Source organism: Antechinus flavipes, chromosome 2, assembly GCF_016432865.1.
Source record: "Antechinus flavipes isolate AdamAnt ecotype Samford, QLD, Australia chromosome 2, AdamAnt_v2, whole genome shotgun sequence".
NCBI classification, from domain to species: Eukaryota; Metazoa; Chordata; class Mammalia; order Dasyuromorphia; family Dasyuridae; genus Antechinus; species Antechinus flavipes.
The window spans coordinates 34,814,790-34,834,700 of NC_067399.1; the positions used below are offsets into that span (position 1 = coordinate 34,814,790).

The window sequence follows — 19,911 nt, forward strand, 5'->3', positions numbered from 1 at the left end:
GCCTTTTCTGCGCATGCCTGGGGCTCACCTCCTCCTAGACAATCTCCATCTACCCCTTGAACTAAAAAGCGTCTCTTAGTAAAGATGGGGAATAACGGTTTTGCAAATGTTCTCCGAGCCCATCCCGACCAGACCGCGCGCTGACTGGGGAAGAGGCAGAATAGGAGAAAAACTGAAAACGATGGGAAGCCTTTCATCCCGAGGCACGGAAACCCCGGCATCGTCTTCCCTCCCTGCTCAGAGCCGGGCAGTAGGATGGGGGCAGCTCCGGGGAGGAGGCGCTCCCCGCGGGGGGTCCGGAGAGGACCCTGCTGCCACACCACGTGCCCCAGGAGCTCTGAGCGGCCGAGCGGGCGGGGGCCCGAGACAGGGGCGACATCAGGTGCCCGACTTTCCCCTTTCTCCTTCCCTGATGGGCCCGCAGCAGCAAACACTTAACTTAGAATTTGCTATCAGCTGGTTTTTATGTATTTATTTGGGGGCAGCCAAAACCCAAATAAACCATGTAAAAGTAACGTCTCTTCACCAAGTAAGACTGGGGGGGTGAGGGGGGGAGGGAGTGAGGTGAGAATAAAGTCACTCAGCTCCCCAAAGCATCACATCAATATCCAGACCTGGCAGATTATACCTTAAATCAACGACCCGCAAGGCTTCTTCTCCGGGTCCCCTTTTGCTATCAGTTCTCCAAACAACTCCACCCCCTACGACTTCCAACTTCCACCATCCTTTGAACCCTCCAATCTAGGAAAACTATAATGGCTGTTTGCAATTACTAATAAAATATTACAATTCCTCCTTCCTCTCCATCCCACCCCCTTGCCTCCATCCTCCACTTGGTGGGGGAAATGTAAAGCAGATTCATGAACTAATATCTGCTTATAGTAAATAAGAGTCTGACAGTTTACATATTTAATGAAGGCTGTTGGGAAGGTCAACTCAATCTCTTGTTTTCTCTCCCCCTGACTCTGGGGGGATGCTAGCTCCTGATGCTTAAGTCCATTTTGCCTTCTCAACGATTTTAATTCTCTCTCCACAACGCCCTCCTGTGAGTGGACAGCCTGGTCTGTGGGAAGGAAGTATAAATGCCCCCAGCTTCTCCTTCATCTGGTCCACTACTGCCATTCCTTTTAAATTTATTCTTCTTATTTGTAATTCTTTTCTTTATGTTTATGCTACATGTAATGGTGGTCAACACATTCCACCTCAAGAAATCTGAACATGCTCTAAACCCTAATTGTAGAATTTTTTAATTTAAAATTTAGCTTTTTTCAAGATATTAGCATGCCCTGTTTTTCAAAACAAAGGTTTAGCAAGCTAGCTGTTTCTTGAATATGCTATAACAACTGTCCTTTATGCTCCCCCGGGGAATAATTGTTGTATTGCTTTCACTAGTACCAGGTACTCTCTCAACTAAGAGGTTAGCAGCTCCAGAAACTGAACCTCTTGGGACGCTTGTGGTTGAGACGATGGGACTGCTGGAACAATGGGTTTATAAATAGTGATTTGTAGACCACTGTCCACTCTCTGGGAGGAAAATGATCAGGAGACTCTCTTCTAAAATTGGTCAAGTATCTGTAGAGCCAATTTCTGGCTGTGTGTAATACTCATTCACCAAACCTTCCATTGGCCTAGAGCCCAAGCTTGCACCTCCACAAATTAAACCCCCTTGGACTTTGTACTCATCTGGCTAGAACTGGCATACAGATTAGAGATCAGGGAGGCAAGCAGAAATCTTACTTTTCTTCTCTGCAGCAGAAAGACCCAACTTTAGTTCAATAAGCTGGTCCATGGTGTAGGTGATTCCAAATCTTTTTTTAATCATTTAAATTAAAAATATATTAATTTTGAACATTTTGAGTTCCAAAATTCTCTTTCCAGCCTCCCATGCCCATTGATAAGACAAGAAAGTATCAATTATATATGTGAAATCTATAAAAAAAAATTTCCAATACTAATCATGGAAAAAAATTAGTAAGAAAAAAAGCATATCCTTGAAACATATAGCAGTGTCTCTTGGTTACACATTGACCTACACTTAACATCATACACCAAGATAAGATCAAAACAGGTCCATGATTTAGGTATAAAGAATGAGATTATAAATAAACTAGAGGAATATAGGATAACTTACCTCTCAGACCTGTGGAGGAGGAAGGAATTTGTGACCAAAGAAGAACTAGAAGTCATTATTGATCACAAAATAGAAAGTTTTTATTATATAAAGTTAAAAAGCTTTTGTACAAATAAAACTAATATGGACAGGATTACAAGGGAAGCAATAAACTGGGGAAACATTGTTACAGCTAAAAGTTCTGATAAAGGCCTCATTTCCAAGATATATAGAGAATTGACTCTAATTTATAGAAATCAAACCATTCTTCAATTGATAAATGGTCAAAGGATATGAACAGACAATTTTCAGAGGATGAAATTGAAACTATTTCTATTCATATGAAAGGGTGTTCCAAATCACTATTGATCAGAGAAATGCAAATTGAGACAACCCTGAGATACCACTACACATCTGCCAGATTGGCTAAGATGACAGGAAAAGATAATGACAAATGTTGCGGGGGTTGTGGAAAAACTGGGACACTGATTGTTGGTGGAGTAGTGAAGGATCCAACCATTCTGGAGAGCAGTTTGGAAGTATGCTCAAAAAGTTATCAAACTATGCATTCCCGTTAATCCAGCAGTGCTACTACTGGGCTTATATCCCAAAAAGATCATAAGGGAACGAGACCTGTATGTGGCAAAATGTTTCTGGCAGCCCTGTTTGTAGTGGCCAGAAACTGGAAATTGAGTAGATGCCCATCAATTGGAGAATGGCTGGGTAAATTGTGGTATATGAATGTTAGGGTGCCAGAGACCATGTCCTTGGGATCAAAGAGCTACATGCCCTGGGAACCAGAGAGCTAAAGAAGAATGCAGTTTCCCACACATAAATTCTGAAATTATAAATAAACTATTCATCCCAAACTCCTGAGACAAGATAATGTGTGTCCCAGGAAATTGGCCCTATCAGCCCAGGTGCGAGATAACGGCCAGGCTCCAGGATGTCTGCCATACATCTGGTGTAACATTCTTTTACTTTACAACCCCCTATTCAGAAATGTATTTAACCAAACCCTCTTCATTCATTAAACAGAGACTTTGTTTTCACCCCAACTGGTCTCCCTCCTCATTTCTAACCCCATTACTTTTCAGGCCTAGCCTTACAGACAAATGCCAGCCTCGGAGCCCACACTTTGATGACCTGCAGGACGGGTCATTAGGGAATATTATTGTTCTGTAAGGAATGACCAACAGGATGAATACAGAGGGGCCTGGAGAGACTTACATGAACTGATGCTAAGTGAAATGAGCAGGACCGGGAGATCATTATACACTTTAACAACGATACAGTATGAGGATGTATTCTGATGGGAATGGATTTCTTTGACAAAGAGAAGATCTAATTCATTTCCAATTGATCAATGATGGACAGAAGCAGCTACACCCAAAGAAAGAACACTGGGAAATGAATGTAAACTGCTTCCATTTTTGTTTTTCTTCCCGGGTTATTTGTACCTTCTGAATTCAATTCTTCCTGTGCAACAAGAAAACTGTTCAGTTCTGCATACATATATTATATCTAGGATATACTGTGACATATTTAACATGTATAATACTGCTTGCTATCTAGGGAAGGGAGTGGAGGGAGGGAAGGGAAAAGTCGGAACAGAAGTGAGGGCAAGGGATAATATTGTAAAAAATTACCCATGCATATGTTCTGTTAATAAAAAGTTATAATTATTTAAAAAAAAAGATGGGAAAGGTAATTATAATTCTGAGCAGATTCCAAAACCAGGAGGAGAACAGAATCTTAGGCTTCTAGGCGCCCGTCTCTTATTCCCCTTCGTTGTAGGAATTGAAGTTTTCCTTTGAAAAGAGTAGACAGAGGAGACTCCAGAGAGATCTTTATAGCCCGGGCAGGAATGGATAAAATAAAAGTAGATAAAAATCTGATTTAAATGCATGGTCAGAGAAAATGGATTCAGAGTGAATTTTATTTTTGAGGCAATTAGGGTTAAGTAACTTGCCCAGGGTCACACAACTAGAAAATATGAAGTGTCTGAGTCTGGATTTGCACTCAGGTCCTCCTGACTCCAGGGCAGCTGCCCCCGTGCCATCTGGCTGCTGGGAGAATGTGAATTTTAAACTGGGTCCATGATGGATTTCTTTTTTTTTTTTTAATTTTATTTAATGATTACTTTATATTGACAACATTATCTCTTGCACTCGTTTCTTTTCCGATTTTTTTTCCCCTCCCTCCCTCCACCCCCTCCCCTAGATGGCAAGCAGTCCTTTATATGTTGGATATGTTGCAGTATATCCTAGATACAATATATGTTTGCAGAACCGAATAGTTCTCTTGTTGCATAGGGAGAATTGGATTCAGAAGGTATAAATAACCCGGAAGACAAACAAAAATGCAGATAGTTCACATTCGTTTCCCAGTGTTCTTTCTTTGGGTGTAGCTGCTTTTGTCCGTCATTTATCAATTGAAACTCAGTTAGGCCTCTTTGTCAAAGAAATCCACTTCCATCAAAATATGTCCTCATACAATATCGTTGTCGAAGTGTATAATGATCTCCTGGTTCTGCTCATTTCACTCAGCATCAGTTCATGTAAGTCTCGCCAGTCCTCTCTGTATTCATCCTGCTGGTCATTTCTTACATGATGGATTTCTTTAGCCTGTTGTCTGATCTTCTTGTGCTCTTGGTCCCAAGTGTCATTGACTGCTGTGGAATATTGAGCCAGGGAGAAAGGACAGAAAGAATCTCTGGCCAGAAGTTTCTACTTTCTCTTTGTTTCTTGTGCCGAGGGGAGTCAGATGGAATAGGAATGGGAGAGTGCCTCAGGCCCAGGGCATTGTGGGGTGACCCCAGTCTGAGCCAGTGGTTCTCTCTTTGATGATTCTGCTCATGGCTGAAGAGGAGCAAGAGTCCCCAGAGCACCGAGCTCTCAGACCATGGCCTTTCCCCTGAGCCCCGAGTCCCTTTTATCTCATCAGCCCCAGAGACCCTGCCCCTGAGCAGGCCCCCAGCAGCTGCAGCAGAGGAAGGAGAGGAGGCAGCTGGGCCTCCCTGAGCAGCCAGCCCAGGCCTGGGGAGGTTTTTGTTCAGGGCTGTAACACTGTGGGAGGAGCAAAAGAATGCTGAGCACAGTAATAGGCTGCCCCATCTTCAGCCTCCACACTGCTGATTGTGAGGGTGAAATCCTTCCCAGCACCACTGCCACTGAAGCGGGCGGGGACTCCAGAGTGCAGGTTGGAAACCTTATAAATGAGTCGCTGAGGAGACTGGCCGGGTTTCTGTTGGAGCCAGATTAGGTGAGTGTTTCCAGCACTGTTTGTGACACTCTGGCTGGCCTTGCAGCTGATGGTGACTCTCTCTCCTGGGCTCACAGACACCGAGGCTGGAGACTGGGTCAGCACAATTTCTCCCCTGGAAACTAAGAGCAGAAATTAGTGATCAACAAACAAGAAATAAACAGAACAGAGTTTCCTTTCATTCTGATTCTTGCCCCACAGACTCCCTGGCTCTGAAAATCCCCCTGATCTCACAGAAATCCTCATTCCCCCTTGGACTGTACTGGCTCCTGTCCTCAGAGATTCTGAGCTTCCTGGAATTCTCTCATCTCATGTCACGTTGCCCGTCTGCATGTTTTGTTGTCTGAAGTTCTCACCTGGGACCCAAAGCATCAGGAGCCCACAGAGAAGCTGGGACAGAGACTCCATTTTGCAGTGACTCCTCCCCTGTGGCTGCTCTGCCCCCAGGCCCAGTTTATCTCCCTGTGTCTGCAGGCCCTCCCCCTGGGGATCTCTTTATGCAAAACAGCTGGGAGGTGAGGGGGATCTGGTAGCAAAAATGCCTGACTCCAGCTCAGGGGAAGAACCTGAGACTCTCAGATCTTGAATATGTCCCTGATTCTTGGACCCTTGTGTGAAATGTGCTTCCACAAATCCTACTTATCCTTATTTTTTTTTTTTGTTTTCTTTTGTTTTAACCAGTTTTATTATTTCTTTTGACTACTAGCAGTATGTAACTTGTTTAGTTTATGGCTAGGAACATTCATCTTCCTGAGAACAAATATTGCCTTGGATACTTAATTCTGTGAATCTGGGATCCACTTAACCTTGTTTGCCTCAGTTTCTTTATTTGTAAAATAAGTTGGGAAAGGAAATACCAAATCCCTACAGTACCTTCTCAAAGAAACCCCAGATTGTGTTACAAAGTACTAAAAATCACTGAAACAAGAACAAAAATAGTTCCAAAAGCCAGAGGGATTGCAGAAGACTCAATAATGTGTAGTGAAGAGATCATACATAGACTGAAGACATAAAACATAGGATAGATACTAATATCCTACACTTTGTCCCATTCATGACCTGTTGTCCCACTAGTTAAGGATCCTTTGGACGTTTAGAATGGAGCCTCCTAAAATGGAAAGCAAGGCATCCTTTCATTCCTTGGCATGGTTTAGGGGAACCTGCTTTCTATTCCTCCTCCACTTCCTTGAAGAGATCAATGGAATGATATGTTATCATTTAAAATTTTTTTTTCATTTTTTTTTACTTTTTATGTATTTTAAAGTTAAAAATAATCTTTTATAATAAATTCTATACATTGTGTTCAGAGCTGTCCAAATTTGCTTTGCTTCCTTGTAGGTTTCTTTTGTTTTCTGCATGCACTTTTTACATAATTTTCCCCTGATTCCTCCCCAGGGACTCCATCCTTCTGTAAGTGCCCACAGCCAGCAGTATCCCTGTCCCTCTGCCTCTGCCCTCACCAGGCATGTGCTGGTTTCCTCTTGGGCGGGGCTGCCTCTCAGCAGCCAGTTGGCCCCAGCACCCTCCTAAACAGGGGTTCCCTCAGTCTTCCCTGACCTCAGACTCCCCACACTGTCTGGGAAATGAAGCTTCCTGGGGCTCAGCTAATGCTACCTCCCGGCCCAGCTACCACAGGGCTCACTGCTTGCTGTTTCAGCAAAGCTTGCCTGGAGATGTTTCCCTTTCACCCTGACCAAACCTCCATGTGAGGTCCACTCTTCACATGTTCTCTGGTCCTTCCAGGAGGAACACTGCTCTGCCCGGACTTGTGTTAATTTTTTGTCACTCTACATTCGCCCAGAGGTATCATTTTATCTTGTTTGTAGGGCAAATCTGAAAAGCTTGGAATTATCTGAACTGCTCTGCCATCTTCCCAGAATCCTCCTTGTCATTTGTTTTTCAAATGCTTCAATGAAATGGAGGCAAATTCTATCCCAGACATTGACTCCAGTCAGAAATCTAGAAACTCTAACAAAGAGAAACTTGAATTACTCTGACAGAGTCATTCTCCTTGTGTGATAAAGAGGGAGAAATCAGTTTCCAGAGGTCCTCAAACTACGGCCCGCGGGCCAGATGCAGCAGCTGAGGACCATTATCCCCCTCACCCAGAGCTATGAAGTTTCTTTATTTAAAGGCCCACAAAACAAAGTTTTTGTTTTTACTATAGTCTGGCCCTCCAACAGTCTGAGGGACAGTGAACTGGCCCCCTATTTAAAAAGTTTGAGGACCCCTGATTTACCTCTTGTAGCTTCTTATTCTATCCTCTGGAAGAGCTTTCTCAGTGACTATATTTGCTCTTTTATACAATTGGTCTGGGAAGAAGACAAATTGGGAGGAGAAGGCAAAGAGAAGACAAAGGTCATGGGTGAAGAGGAAGCTGGGGAGAAGTGAAAATATAGAAGGGAGTCAGCATTAAAGGAAGAGGATCTGGAAAGTCCCCCTATTGGAGCTGTGGCAGATAGGAATTGAGAGAAGATTTCAGGTGAGGGGATTCTGGACTGGATTTTTGTTGTGAGTTTTTTAATCATTTATATTCAGTAAAGCTCTTCATGACCCAATTTGAAATTTCGAGGAAAGATCCTGGACTAGTTTGCCATTTACTTCTCTTGCTTCTTTTACTGAGGAAAAACTAAAGCAAATAGGGCTCTGGGCCTTGCTGTGGGTCATGCAGCTACTAAGTGTCTGAGGCCAGATCTGAGCTCTGGAAGAGGAAGGTTCCTGACCCAAAGCCTGGAATGTGAACTCAGGAAGAGGCTTCCCCTGGACTCCAGGCCTGGCACTCTATTACATCATAGAATTCCCTAAATTGACCGGAAAGTTATTTCACTTACTCAGAATCCTTTACCACCTATTGTTTTTAAGAAGCATTTAAAGCAGGAGAAAGGTGAAGCTTTTACATGAGTACATTGCTTTCTTCTACTGTTTCTAGTCTGAGAAGGAAAAGCAGAGACATTTACTGTCTAACTGGACAAAAGAGTGAATCTTAACTATTTTGTTGTCAACTCTGGACAAGGGAAGGATCCAGGGCAGTGGGTAATGGGCTGGGCTAATCTTTATATCCCAGAGAGAGCCAGTTTGAGGACTCAAGATTTCTCTGGTTTAAAGAAAACTGCTATTGACAATAAGAGTAAGATTTAGAAGTGGCACTGAGGGGCTGCTTATATAAAAAGAAAAACAAATTGGATGGGGCTTAAGGGCAAGGACAAGTAGAATTTCTCCTCAGCAATCCCTCAGAGCATTTGTCTATGTCAGGTTCCCAGGCCATAATCACCCTTTTTTATTTTCATTCCTCTCTTTTTTTTTTTTTTTCCTTTCAGGAGACGCCTTGTTTTCCAGAGCTAAGGCCCAGCCAGCAAACTTTATCCTAGGCTTGGGATAGAAACAATCCCTTTCCTTCATCCTCTGGATGATTCTGTGGGAGCTAAATCACAGAATTGATGTTTCCTGAGCTTGGGCAAACATCAGCAGGCCTGCTCATAAAGTCCTTCTTTTTCTTAACTAGGCAACCTTGCCTCACGTTTGCTGTTATGTCTCCCCTCTGTATGTTTCTTTCATGTCCCTATACTCCCCTTGCTCCTCTGTTCTGTGGGTAGATACCAGCTGTTCATCGGCCCTCACTTAGGATCAGGGTTCCCAGTCCCTCACCTCTTAGTTCTTCATCCTTCTAATTATGGCTCCTGCCGACCTATGTGACAGTTGGTGTGAGGGGAGCCAGCTGGGCACGTGACAGTGATGGCAGAGTTACACCCTCTCTGGGATGTTCCATATTTATCATGATCTACAGAGACCAGCTGATTGTCACATAATTAATCAATTTGCCAACTATGGGTATGGTGCAGATTTTGGCCTTCAATGGAACTACCCTCAAGCCACTAAACAGGTGGATAGTCAGAATCCATGTGCAGGATTCCTTCTGGCTCCAGTGACCATCCCTCTCCACTAGAAGGTGCTCTACCTACAAATGTATAATCTACACTTTTCTGATTCTTAAGTTTCCAAATTGAGGTTTAAATCTGTGGCTTGAGTCTCATTCAAAATGCAAATCTTATATGTCTAATTTTAATTCACCCTCTCAACAAATTGCATATTTTACTTTATAATGGGCATGTGACTTATTTAAGTACAGAAAGATAATTGCAACAGATTTAAAAATGAAATTGTAAAGACTCTTCCAATGAGCAAACTTTGGTGAAAGTGCTATATATGAGCAATCTTAGTTTTCCCTTTCCCTCTTCCATCCCTCCGCTCCCAAAAGCACATCTTTTATACTTCATCATTTAGTTATGAGGTTTCCTCAGGGGAGGAGGGGAAATAAAGGCAGAAACAAAGATGTACATTGAGATGTTGAGACAGCTTTGGAGACAGTATCAAAGGCAGTGTTTGAAAGCCTGGATTCCCATCACAGGTATCTTAAAGATGCAAATGAAGACAGTCTGGGAACATCATAGTTGCCTTTAAAATGGTAATAAAGATAGTCTGGGAAACTAAGATTCCAGGATGAACATTTTAGCATTTCCTGGAAAATGGGAAAAAATAGGCTGTGTTCAGGCTTCCATCAAAGGTTATACACAGTTGTATAGCCCTTTGGGCGTAGTTTTCTTTTTTTGGCATAGTTCTTAATTGCTCTCCAGAAGGCTTGGATATGTTCACAACTCCAGCAATGGTGCATTAGTGTCACCTGAAGCCCAGGGAGGGATGATGAAAGAGAGGGAATGGGCTGCTTATAAAAGCTAAGGTTGAGGGATAAACGTCTTTCTTTGATAAGGGAAATGGATTTGAGATATTCCTCTTTGTGCTTCTCTCTCTCTGTCTCTGTCTCTGTCTCTCTTTTTCTTCGTATATATTTATATGTTTACATGCGGAATGTTCCACAGCTTTTTCCCACTGAGGGATAGCAATGAGGAGTTCAGATGGAGGTGAGAGAAATGACGGCTTAGAGATCCCCTGGCCGGTGGCAGGTTCTGCAAAAGAATGTGCAAACCTGAATGAATACAGGCCAGGTTTGTGCCAAAAAATGGGTTTATTACACTGAGAAAATAACTTTCTCCGCAGGCACTTTTTGGTAAGGTTTGGGCGCACAGCCTTTGATAATATTGGTGCTTTTGGGCCCAGATCTCAGAACTTTGAATCAAAGGTGGTGATTATGTCCCAGGCCAAGATCTCCAATTGAATTGTAGGTAGAGATGCTATGGGAGTTTCCCCTATAAGCAAGAGTGTGGGATCCCTCCCAAAGGCCAGGAAGGGCTGAGACCCAGGACCACCCTTCCCCAAACATCACAGTTTACATCATTCCCCCCTCAAGCAGTCACCCCAAATTTATTTGGAGCCAAGGGGCAAATGTCTCATCTGCTGGAGCTGCTTCAAGCTGACAAGGGCCGCAGAGCTGTCCCTATGCTCCCTGGGAGTTCAGGCCGGGAGGGGAAGTGCAAGATCTGAAGATGGCAGCAGCAACTTCTAGGGGATGATGAGGGTCCAAGTCACTTGTCCCAGGACCTTCAGACTGAGTTGCTGGAAGTTTGTAGCTTGGAGCCGGGAGGAACCAAATCTCACAAGCAGGTTAGAAGTGGGGCCATCCAGGGGGAGACGGTGACGTTTGGGAATGGGGGCTCTGCAAAAAGTGCATCAGGTCCCATCTGTGGGCTGCCCTGAGGATGCTGAAGGCCCACCCAACAATCCTGAACGCCCCCACTGCCCACGGAGCCCCAGCTGGAAGGCTGAGAAGGAGTTAACTGCGGGCAGGAGCCACAGAATGATAAAGTCATAGAGTAAATCCTGGGAGCAAAGATTTCACCCTTGGAGTGGAAAATGGCAAAAAATAAGGGAGCTGGATAGCAGGGAATGAAAAGAGTGTTTAATTAACAGGTCACCAAACTGACAAGGAAGAGGGAAGGTCCCAAAACAGTTCTTAAATTTCCCTTCAGTCCCCATGCTATAAAGGGCAGCACAAGTAAGGTCAGAGCGCCAGAGAGAGAAGGAATAAGATCCCTCAGCAAAAAAGAAATTCAGAGGCCTTACCAGCCACATCCAAGGATATCCAGGATTCTGCTGTTATGGTGGAGTGAGGGGAAACAAGCCCCAAACTCCTGCTGGAGGGCAGGGCAAGGGGGGGCAGCTGGTCCCCTGCAGGCAGTCCCTCCTCCAGTGCCCCTCCTGGTTACACTCAGAGTTTTCTTGGCCCTCTGGCCCTGTCCATGACAGTTAAGGAAATAGGAGAGGCACCAACCTTTGGGTTTCCCAGAAATGTCAGCAGCCATGAGGAGGGACTGTTCTCATGTCTCCCTGTAAGGCTGCTGTCCCACGCTGCAGTTTGATCCCTCTCATTAAAGACTCCCACAGCTGCTTCCAGCAGAGACGGGGGAGTTTGAGGGCCCAAAATTGGCTTCCTCTGTGTCTCTGGGGCAGATTGTTTATTATTACTATCTTCCCAGGACAGATCAAGGGGGGCTTTGGCCTTGGAGCCCTCACAAAGCTGGGCGGGGACCTCAGAGCAATGGCCAAGTTTCTCCTTAGTCTGGGAGAGATTTTCACTGAAAGAGGCAGCTCTGCTCTAAGTTGATGCATTGTGGTTCCTTTAAGAAATGATTATTCCTTTCTTTCAGATTCCCAACCCCTCCTAGTTGATGCATTATCAATCCAGGACCTTTTGATTCACAAATCCTGGTTCCTTTGAATTCCAATATCTGGGCCTCTCTCAGGCCCACCCAGATCTGAGCCAACTTGGGACTCCACCCACAGACCCCTTTAGCTAAATCTCTCATTAGAAAAGAGTTAAGCTGGAACCCTCCCTTTACAGAGGGTGGAAACTTGGGGTGCACCCCAAGGACCCTCTGTCCACTGGAATCTTGTTTCCAATGTCCTCTTATCTCTACCTTCTCCTATTTCCTTAACTAGACTTTAACCTTCCTTCCAAACCCAATGAGAAATCTCTTTTACCAATCTAGCTTTTTGGGCCAATAAATTCCTTTATTGGGGACTCTAGCGCTGCTACTAGACTTCATATAACTCCATATCCTTGCTCCTAATCCAAAGGGATTGCAGGGGAACTCTATTTGATTCCCTGTACCCCAAACCTGCCACTAGACCTCAATTAAGCCCTAATTTCATTTAGGTCCCTCATATCTAGACCTCATCAAAGTGTCTCTCTCTGCTTCTCCCAGGGGGCAGAGGTTAGAATCAGGATCCTGAGGAGGAAAAAAAGGCCCGGGAGTCTCAGGATCTGGTCCAGGGGAGGGGGACAGAGTTAAGGAGACAAGGTCCTGTCTTTGGGAAGGAGGTGGTTCTGAAGGGATTCATAGGGATTTTATGTCCTAGCGGAGTAGGAAGGAGGGCGTTATTTAAAAGGGCAGCATCTAATTTTGATTTCCCTCCAGTAAACTGAAGCACCATCCTACAGTGCTGTTTGATTAAAGATTGTTTTTAGTTTTTAAATCTTTTAGGCCGAATTTATCTCTGTTTAAGAAAGAGCTTAAGGGAGAATCCTTAGGAATAGACACAGAAGTAGATTGTCCCATTTTTCCCCACAGGCCTCAGGTTTTCTGGATTCTATAGAGCCCCATCTCCTTATCCTGGGAGGGAGAGTGGTGACAGAAGTTTCCTGATTAAGATTCCTTCTGCTAAAAGTAAATAAATAAGTAAAAAAATAAACCCAGGAATTCCAAGTCCAATCATCCCCAGTCAAGGAAGTCTGCCTGAGCATAGAGCTCCCTACAGCCCAAATCTTCCCGGGTATTTGGGTCTCCCAGGTACAGAATAGACAACAGCAAGAGAAGGCTTTCCTGGACCCAAAATTACAGGGATCCCTGTATGGGCCACCAAATGTGGAGAGGTGGGCAATGAGGGTTGAGAGATCCCCTGGCCAAGTGGCAGCTTTAAAAAAGAATGAATACAGTGAGGTTTGTGGCAAAAATTGGGTTTATTACACTAAGAAAACAACTTTCTCTGCAAGCAAAATCCTGTTAGGACTTTTTGCAGAGGATTGGGCACACGGCCTTTGATTATTTTGGTTTTTGGGGACCAAAGCCAGGGGGCCAATCTCCAGATGAATTTGAGGGACTAATTTTCAAAATTTCAGTTTTGAGGGACTGAAAAAAGGGTGGTGACTATGCCCCAGGCCAAGATCTCCAATTGAATTGTGGTTGGAGATGCTATGGGGTGGGGCCCCTCCCATGAGGCTGTAGGAGTTGAGATTCTAACCCAGGTTTACCCTTCCCCCAAAGACCACAATTGGTCTTATAATTGGAATATTAAAAAGTAGCTTTATTAGATTAATTTTGTTAAGATGGGGGAGGTTGTTATAATTCTGAGCAGACTCCAAAACTATGAGGAGAGCAGAATGTTCGGTTTCCTGGCGCCTGTCTCTTATTTCCCTTCTTTGTAAGAATTGAAGTCTTCCTTTGAAAAGAGTGGACAGAGGAGACTCCAGAGAGATCTTTATGGCTCCCGGTATGAATGGATAAAATAAAAGTCGATAAAAATCTGATTTAAATGCATGGTCAGAGAAAATGGATTCAGAGTGAATTTTTTTTTTCCTGAGGCAATTAGGGTTAAATAACTTGGCCAGGGTCACACAACAAGAAAATATGAGGTATCTGAGTCTGGATTTGCACTCGGGTCCTCCTGACTCCAGGGCAGCTGCCCCGTGCCATCTGACTGCTGGGAGGATGTGAATTTTTAGCTGGGTCCATGATGGAGTTCATTAGCCTGTTGCCTGATCTTCTTGTGCTCTTGGTCCCAAGAGTCATTGACTGCTGTGGAATATTGAGCCAGGGAGAAAGGACAGAAAGAATCTCTGGCCAGAAGGTTCTACTTTCTCTTTGTTTCTTGTGCTGAGGGGAGTCAGATGGAATAGGAATGGGAGAGTGCCTCAGGCCCAGGGCATTGTGGGGTGACTCAGTCTGGGCCAGTGGTTCTTTCTTTGATGATTCTGCTCCTGGCTGAAGAGGAGCAAGAGTCCCCAGAGCACCAAGCTCTCAGACCGGGCCTTTCCCCTGAGCCCCGAGTCCCTTTTGTCTCATCAGCCCCAGAGACCCTGCCCCTGAGCAGGCCCCCAGCAGCTGCTGCAGCAGAAGAAGGAGGGGAGGCAGCTGGGCCTCCCTGAGCAGCCAGCCCAGGCCTGGGGAGGTTTTTGTTCAGGGCTGTAACACTGTGGGAGAAGAATAAGATCCTAGAACACAGTAATATTCTGCCCCATCTTCAGCCTCCAGACTGCTAATTGTGAAGGTGAAATCCTTCTCAGCACCACTGCCACTGAACCGGTCAGGAACTCCTGAGTCCAGCTTGGAAACCAAGTAAATGAGTCGCCGAGGAGACTGTCCAGGTTTCTGTTGGAGCCAGTATAGGTAAGTGTCTCCATTACTGTCTGTGACACTTTCACTGATCTTGCAGCTGATGGTGACTCTCTCTCCTGGGCTCACAGACACCGAGGCTGGAAACTGGGTCACCACAATTTCTCCCCTGGAAACTAAGAGCAGAAATTAGTGATCAACCAACAAGAAATAAACAGAGCCGAGTTTCTTTTCATTCTGATTTTTGGCCCACAGTCCCCTGGCTCTGCAAATCCCCCTGACCTCACAGAAATCCTCATTCCCCCTTGGACTGCACTGGCTCCTGTCCCCAGAGATTCTGAGGTTCCTTGATTTCTTTCATCTCATGTCACATTGCCCGTCTGCATGTTTTGTTGCCTCAAGTGCTCACCTGGGACGCAAACCATCAAGAGCCCACATAGCAGCTGAGACAGAGACTCCATTTTGCAATGAGTCCTCCCTGTGGCTGCTCTGCCCCCAGGCTCAGTTTATCTCCCTGTGTCTGCAGGCCCTCCCATTGGGGATCTCTTTATGCAAAGCAGCTGGGAGGTGTGGGGGGTCTGGGAGCAGAAGTGACTGACTCCAGCTTAGGGGAAGGCCCTGAGACCTTCAGACCTTGAATATGTCCCTGATTCTTGTACCCTTGTGTGATAAGTGCTCCCACAAATTGTACTTATCCTTTTTTGTTTGTTTTGTTTGTTATTATTTCATGGGACTGCTTGCAGTATGTAAAGAGTTCAGTTTGTGGCTAGAAACATTCATCTTCCTGAAATCAAATCTTGCCTTGGATATTAATTGTGTGAGTCTGGGCAAGTCATTTAACCTTGTTTGCCTCAGTTTCCTTATTTTTAAAAGAACTTGGAAAGGAAAATAGCAGATCCCTCCAGTATCTTCTCAAAGAAAGCCCAAATTGTGTTACAAACTGCCAAAAATCACTGAAACAAGAACAAAAATGGTTCCAAAAGCCAGAGGGATTGCACAAGAGTCAACATTGTATAGTGAGCTCACAGCTTGAAGGCATAAAACATAAGACAGATACTGATATCCTGCTCTTTATCCCGTTCATGACCTGCTGTCCTACTAACTGAGGATCCTTTGGGCACTTAGAATGGAGCCTCCTAAAATGGAAAGCAAGCCACCCTTTCATTCCTTGGCATGGTTCAGGGGAACCAGCTTTCTATCTTTCCCCCACTTCCCTGAAGAGATCAATGGAATGATATGTTGTCATTTAAATTTTTCCTTCATTTTTAAAAATCTTTTTATTTATTTTAAATTTAAAAACAAAATCTTTACAATGAATCCTACACATTGTGTTCAGAGCTGCCCATCTTTGCTTTGCTTCCTTGTAGGTTTCTTTTGTTCTCTGCATGCACTTTTTACTTAATTTTTTCTTCATTCCTCCCCAAGGACTCCATCCTTCTGTAAGTGCCCACAGCCAGCAGTGTCCCTGCCCCACTGCCTCTGCCCTCACCAGGCATGTGCTGGTTTCCCCTTGGGCGGGGCTGCCTCTCAGCAGCACAGCCGGCCCCAGCTCCCTCATAAACAGGGGTTCCCTCAGTCTTCCCCGACCTCACACTCCCCACACTGTCTGGGAGATGAAGCTTCCTGGGGCTCAGCCAAGGCTACCTCCCAGCCCAGCTACCACAGGGCTCACTGCTTGCTGTTCCAGCAGAGCTTGCCTGGAGATGTTTACCTTTCATCCTGACCAGACCTCCATGTGAAGTCCACACTTCACATGTTCTCTGGTTGTTCTGTTTTGCTCTGACTTGTGTTCATTTTTTCTCATTCTATATTCACCCAGAGATACCATTTTACCTTGTTTATAGGGGAAACCTGAAGAGCTAATCTGCCATCTTCCCAGAATCCTTCTTGTCATTTTTTTCCAAATGCTTCTATGCAACAGAGGCAAATTCTATACCAAGCATTGACTTCAGTCAGAAATCTAGAAACTCTACCAAAGAGGAACTTGAATTAATCTAGCATTTAGAGTCTTTCTCCTTGTGTGATATAGAGGGAGAGATTAACTGATCTCCTGTGCCTTCTGTCAAGACTTTTATTCCATGCTAAGTGAAATGAGCAGAACCAGGAGATCATTATATACCTCAACACCGATACTGTTTGAGAATGTATTCTGATGGAAGTGGATCTCGTCGATAAAGAGAGCTAATTCAGTTTCAATTGATCAAGGATGGACAGAAGCAGCTGCACCCAAAGAAAGAACACTGGGAAATGAATATAAACTGCTGGCATTTTTGTTTTTCTTCCCGGGTTATTTCTATCTTCTGAATCCAATTCTCCCTGTGCAACAAGAGAACTGTTCGGTTCTGCACACATATATTGTATCTAGGATATACTGTAACCTATTCAACATGTAAAGGACTGCTTGTCATCTGGGGGAGGGGGTGAAGGGAGGGAGGGGAAAAATCGGAACAGAAGTGAGTGCAAGGGATAATGCTGTAAAAAATTACCCTGGCATGTGTTCTGTCAATAAAAAAGTTATTTAGGAAAAAAAAAGACTTTTATTCCATCCTCTGCAAGAGCTCTCTCAATGACTGTATAGAACGACAGTTCTATAAAACTGTCCTGGGCAGAAGAAGACAAGGTGGGAGAAGAAGGGAAAGAGTAGTCAGTTCATGGATGAAGAGGAAGCTGGGGAGAAGTGAAAATATAGGAGAGAATCAACATTAAAGGGAGAGGACCAGAAAAGTCCCCTATTGGAGCAGTGGCAGATAGGCTAGGCATTGAGAGAAGATTTTAGGTGAGGGATTCTGGACTGGATTTCTGTTTTGGGTTTTTGATCATTAATGTTCAGTCAGACTCTTCATGATCCAATTTGTAATTTCTAGAAAAGATCCTAGACTAGTTTCCCATTTACTTCTCCTTCTTCTTTTACTGATGAAGAACTGTAGCAAATAGAACTATGTGCCTTTCTGTGGATCATGTAGCTACTAAGTGTCTAAGGAGATCTGTACTCTGGAAGAGGAATGTTCCTGACTTCAAGCTTGGAATTTGAACTCAGGAAGAGGTATTATTTGGACTCCAGGCCTGGCACACTATTACATCATAGAAGTCCCTGAAATTGTTGAGGTCTAGCTTTGGGGTACCTAAATGAAATTAGGGTTAAGGTCTAGTGGCAGGTTTGGGGTACAGATTCGGCGCAAGGGGGTCTAGTAGCGGCGCGAGTTCCCAATAAAAGCATTTATTGGCCCGGAGAGCTAGATTGATAAAAGAGGTTTATTATTGGGTAAGCAAAGTTAAAGTATAGGGGAAGGTAGAGATAAGGAGGGCACTGGAGAGAGGGTCCAGTGGACAGAGAGTCCTCACATGGTAGCCATGTTTGGAATCTTTGCAAAGAGGGGTTCCCAGCATGGCCTTTTTATAATAGGAGACTTAGCTTGAGGGGCTTTCGGGTGTAGCCCCAAAGTTGGCTCATATCCAGGTGGGGCTGGGAACAGGTCAAATCTTCTATTGGAATTCAAAGGGACCAGGATTTGTGAGTTAAAGGGCAATTTACATTATTAACTAGGAGAGGGTGAGAATCTAGAAAGGAATCTTTCCCGCATCAAAATGACTGGAAAGAAGTTATTTCACTTGCTCAGAATCCTTTAGAGCAGGAGAAAAGTGAAGATTTTTACATGAGCCATTGCTTTCTTCTATCACCTCCAGGATGAGAAGGAAAAGCAGAGACATTTATTGTCTAACTGGACAAAAGAGTGAATCTTAAGTAAGGTGTTGTCAACTCTGGACAAGTGAAGCATCCAGGGCCATGGATAATTGGCTGGGCTAATCTTTACAATTGAGAGAGAGCCGGTTTGAGGAGCTCAGGATTTCTCTGGTTTAAAGGAAACTGCCATTGACAAAAAGGGTAAGATTTAGAAGTGACACTCTAAGTGGCTGGTTGTGTAGAAGAAAAATAAGTTGGATGGGGCTTCAGAGCAAGGACAAGTAGAATTTCTGCTCAGCAAACCTTTTGTTTGTCTTTGTCAGGCTCCCCAGGCCATGACCACCATTTTTATTTCCACTCCTCTCTTTTTCCTTTCAGGAGACACCTTGTTTCCCAGAGCTAAGGCCCAGCAAGAAAACTTTGTCCTGACCTTGGGAGAGCAACAATGCTTTGCCCTCACCCTCTGGGTGAATTCTGCAGGAGCCAAATCACAGAACTGATGTTTCCTGAGCTTGCACAAACACCGCAGGCCTGGTCATGAAGCCCTGTTATGAATGAACCTCTTTTTAAAACTCGGCATCAGGATTGTGGTTCCACATTTCCCTTCTCTTAGTTCTTTATGCCTGTAATCGTGGCTCGTGCCCACCTGTGTGACGGTGTGAGTGTCATCTGTGTGTGTGGCAGTGATGGGGAGTTACACCTCCCTGGGAGAAAGTGCTGTGTATGAGCAACCTCTGATTTCCCTTTCCCTCTTCCATCCCTCTGCTCCCATAAGCACATCTTTTATAGGGGAAATATAACTCTGAGGGTTCCTCAGGGGAGGAGGGGAAATAAAGGCAGAAACAAGGATGTGCATTGAGATGTTGATTTTGCTTTGAAGATAGTATCAAAGGCAGTCTGGGAAAGCCTGGGCTCTCATCCCAGGTATCTTAAAGATGCTAATCAAGGCAGTCTGGGAACATCATAGTTGTCTTAAAAATGATAATAGAGTCTGGGAAACTTAAGTTTCCAGGATGAGCATTTTAGCATTTCCTGGAAAAATGGGGGAGAATAAGCTGGAATTCCATCAAAGGTTATGTACAGTTTTATAGCCCTTTGGGCACAGTTCTTAATTTCTCTCTAGAAGGGTTGGATATGTTCATAACTCCAGCAATGGTGAATAAGTGTCACCTGAAGTCCAGGGAGGGATGATGAAAGAGAGGCAATGGGCTACTTAGAAAAGCCAAGGTTGAGGAAAAATCCTCTTGCTTTGATAAGAGGAATGTGTTTGAGATATTTCTCTTCGTTTTGCTTTCCTCTCTCTCTCTCTCTCTCTCTCTCTCTCTCTCTCTCTCTCTCTCTCTCTCTTATATATGTCTTCACATACAAAATGTTCCACAGGGATAGAGACAGTCTTTTCCTACTAAGGGATAGAAATGAGGAGTTCAGATGGAGGTGTGAGAAATGAGGGTTGAGAGATCCCAAGGCCAGGTGGCAGCTTTGCAAAAGAATTCACAGGCTTTGCAAAAGAATGAATGCAGGTGAGATTTGTGGCAAAAATGAAATAGGTTTATTACACTGAGAAAACAACT

General features: G+C 44.3%; 3 gene segments (V, D, J or C); all 3 read right to left on the reverse strand.

The window, feature by feature from the left end:
- LOC127547486 (immunoglobulin kappa light chain-like) overlaps window positions 1-19,911 on the reverse strand; it is a 387,121-nt gene that overhangs the window by 210,384 nt on the left and 156,826 nt on the right.
- On the reverse strand, window positions 5,150-6,012 carry LOC127547494 (immunoglobulin kappa variable 3-11-like). The segment is given in 2 exon segments: window positions 5,150-5,496; window positions 5,731-6,012. Coding segments are annotated over 2 exon segments (384 nt in total).
- Window positions 14,180-15,124, reverse strand: LOC127547500 (immunoglobulin kappa variable 2-30-like). The segment is given in 2 exon segments: window positions 14,180-14,834; window positions 15,068-15,124. Coding segments are annotated over 2 exon segments (384 nt in total).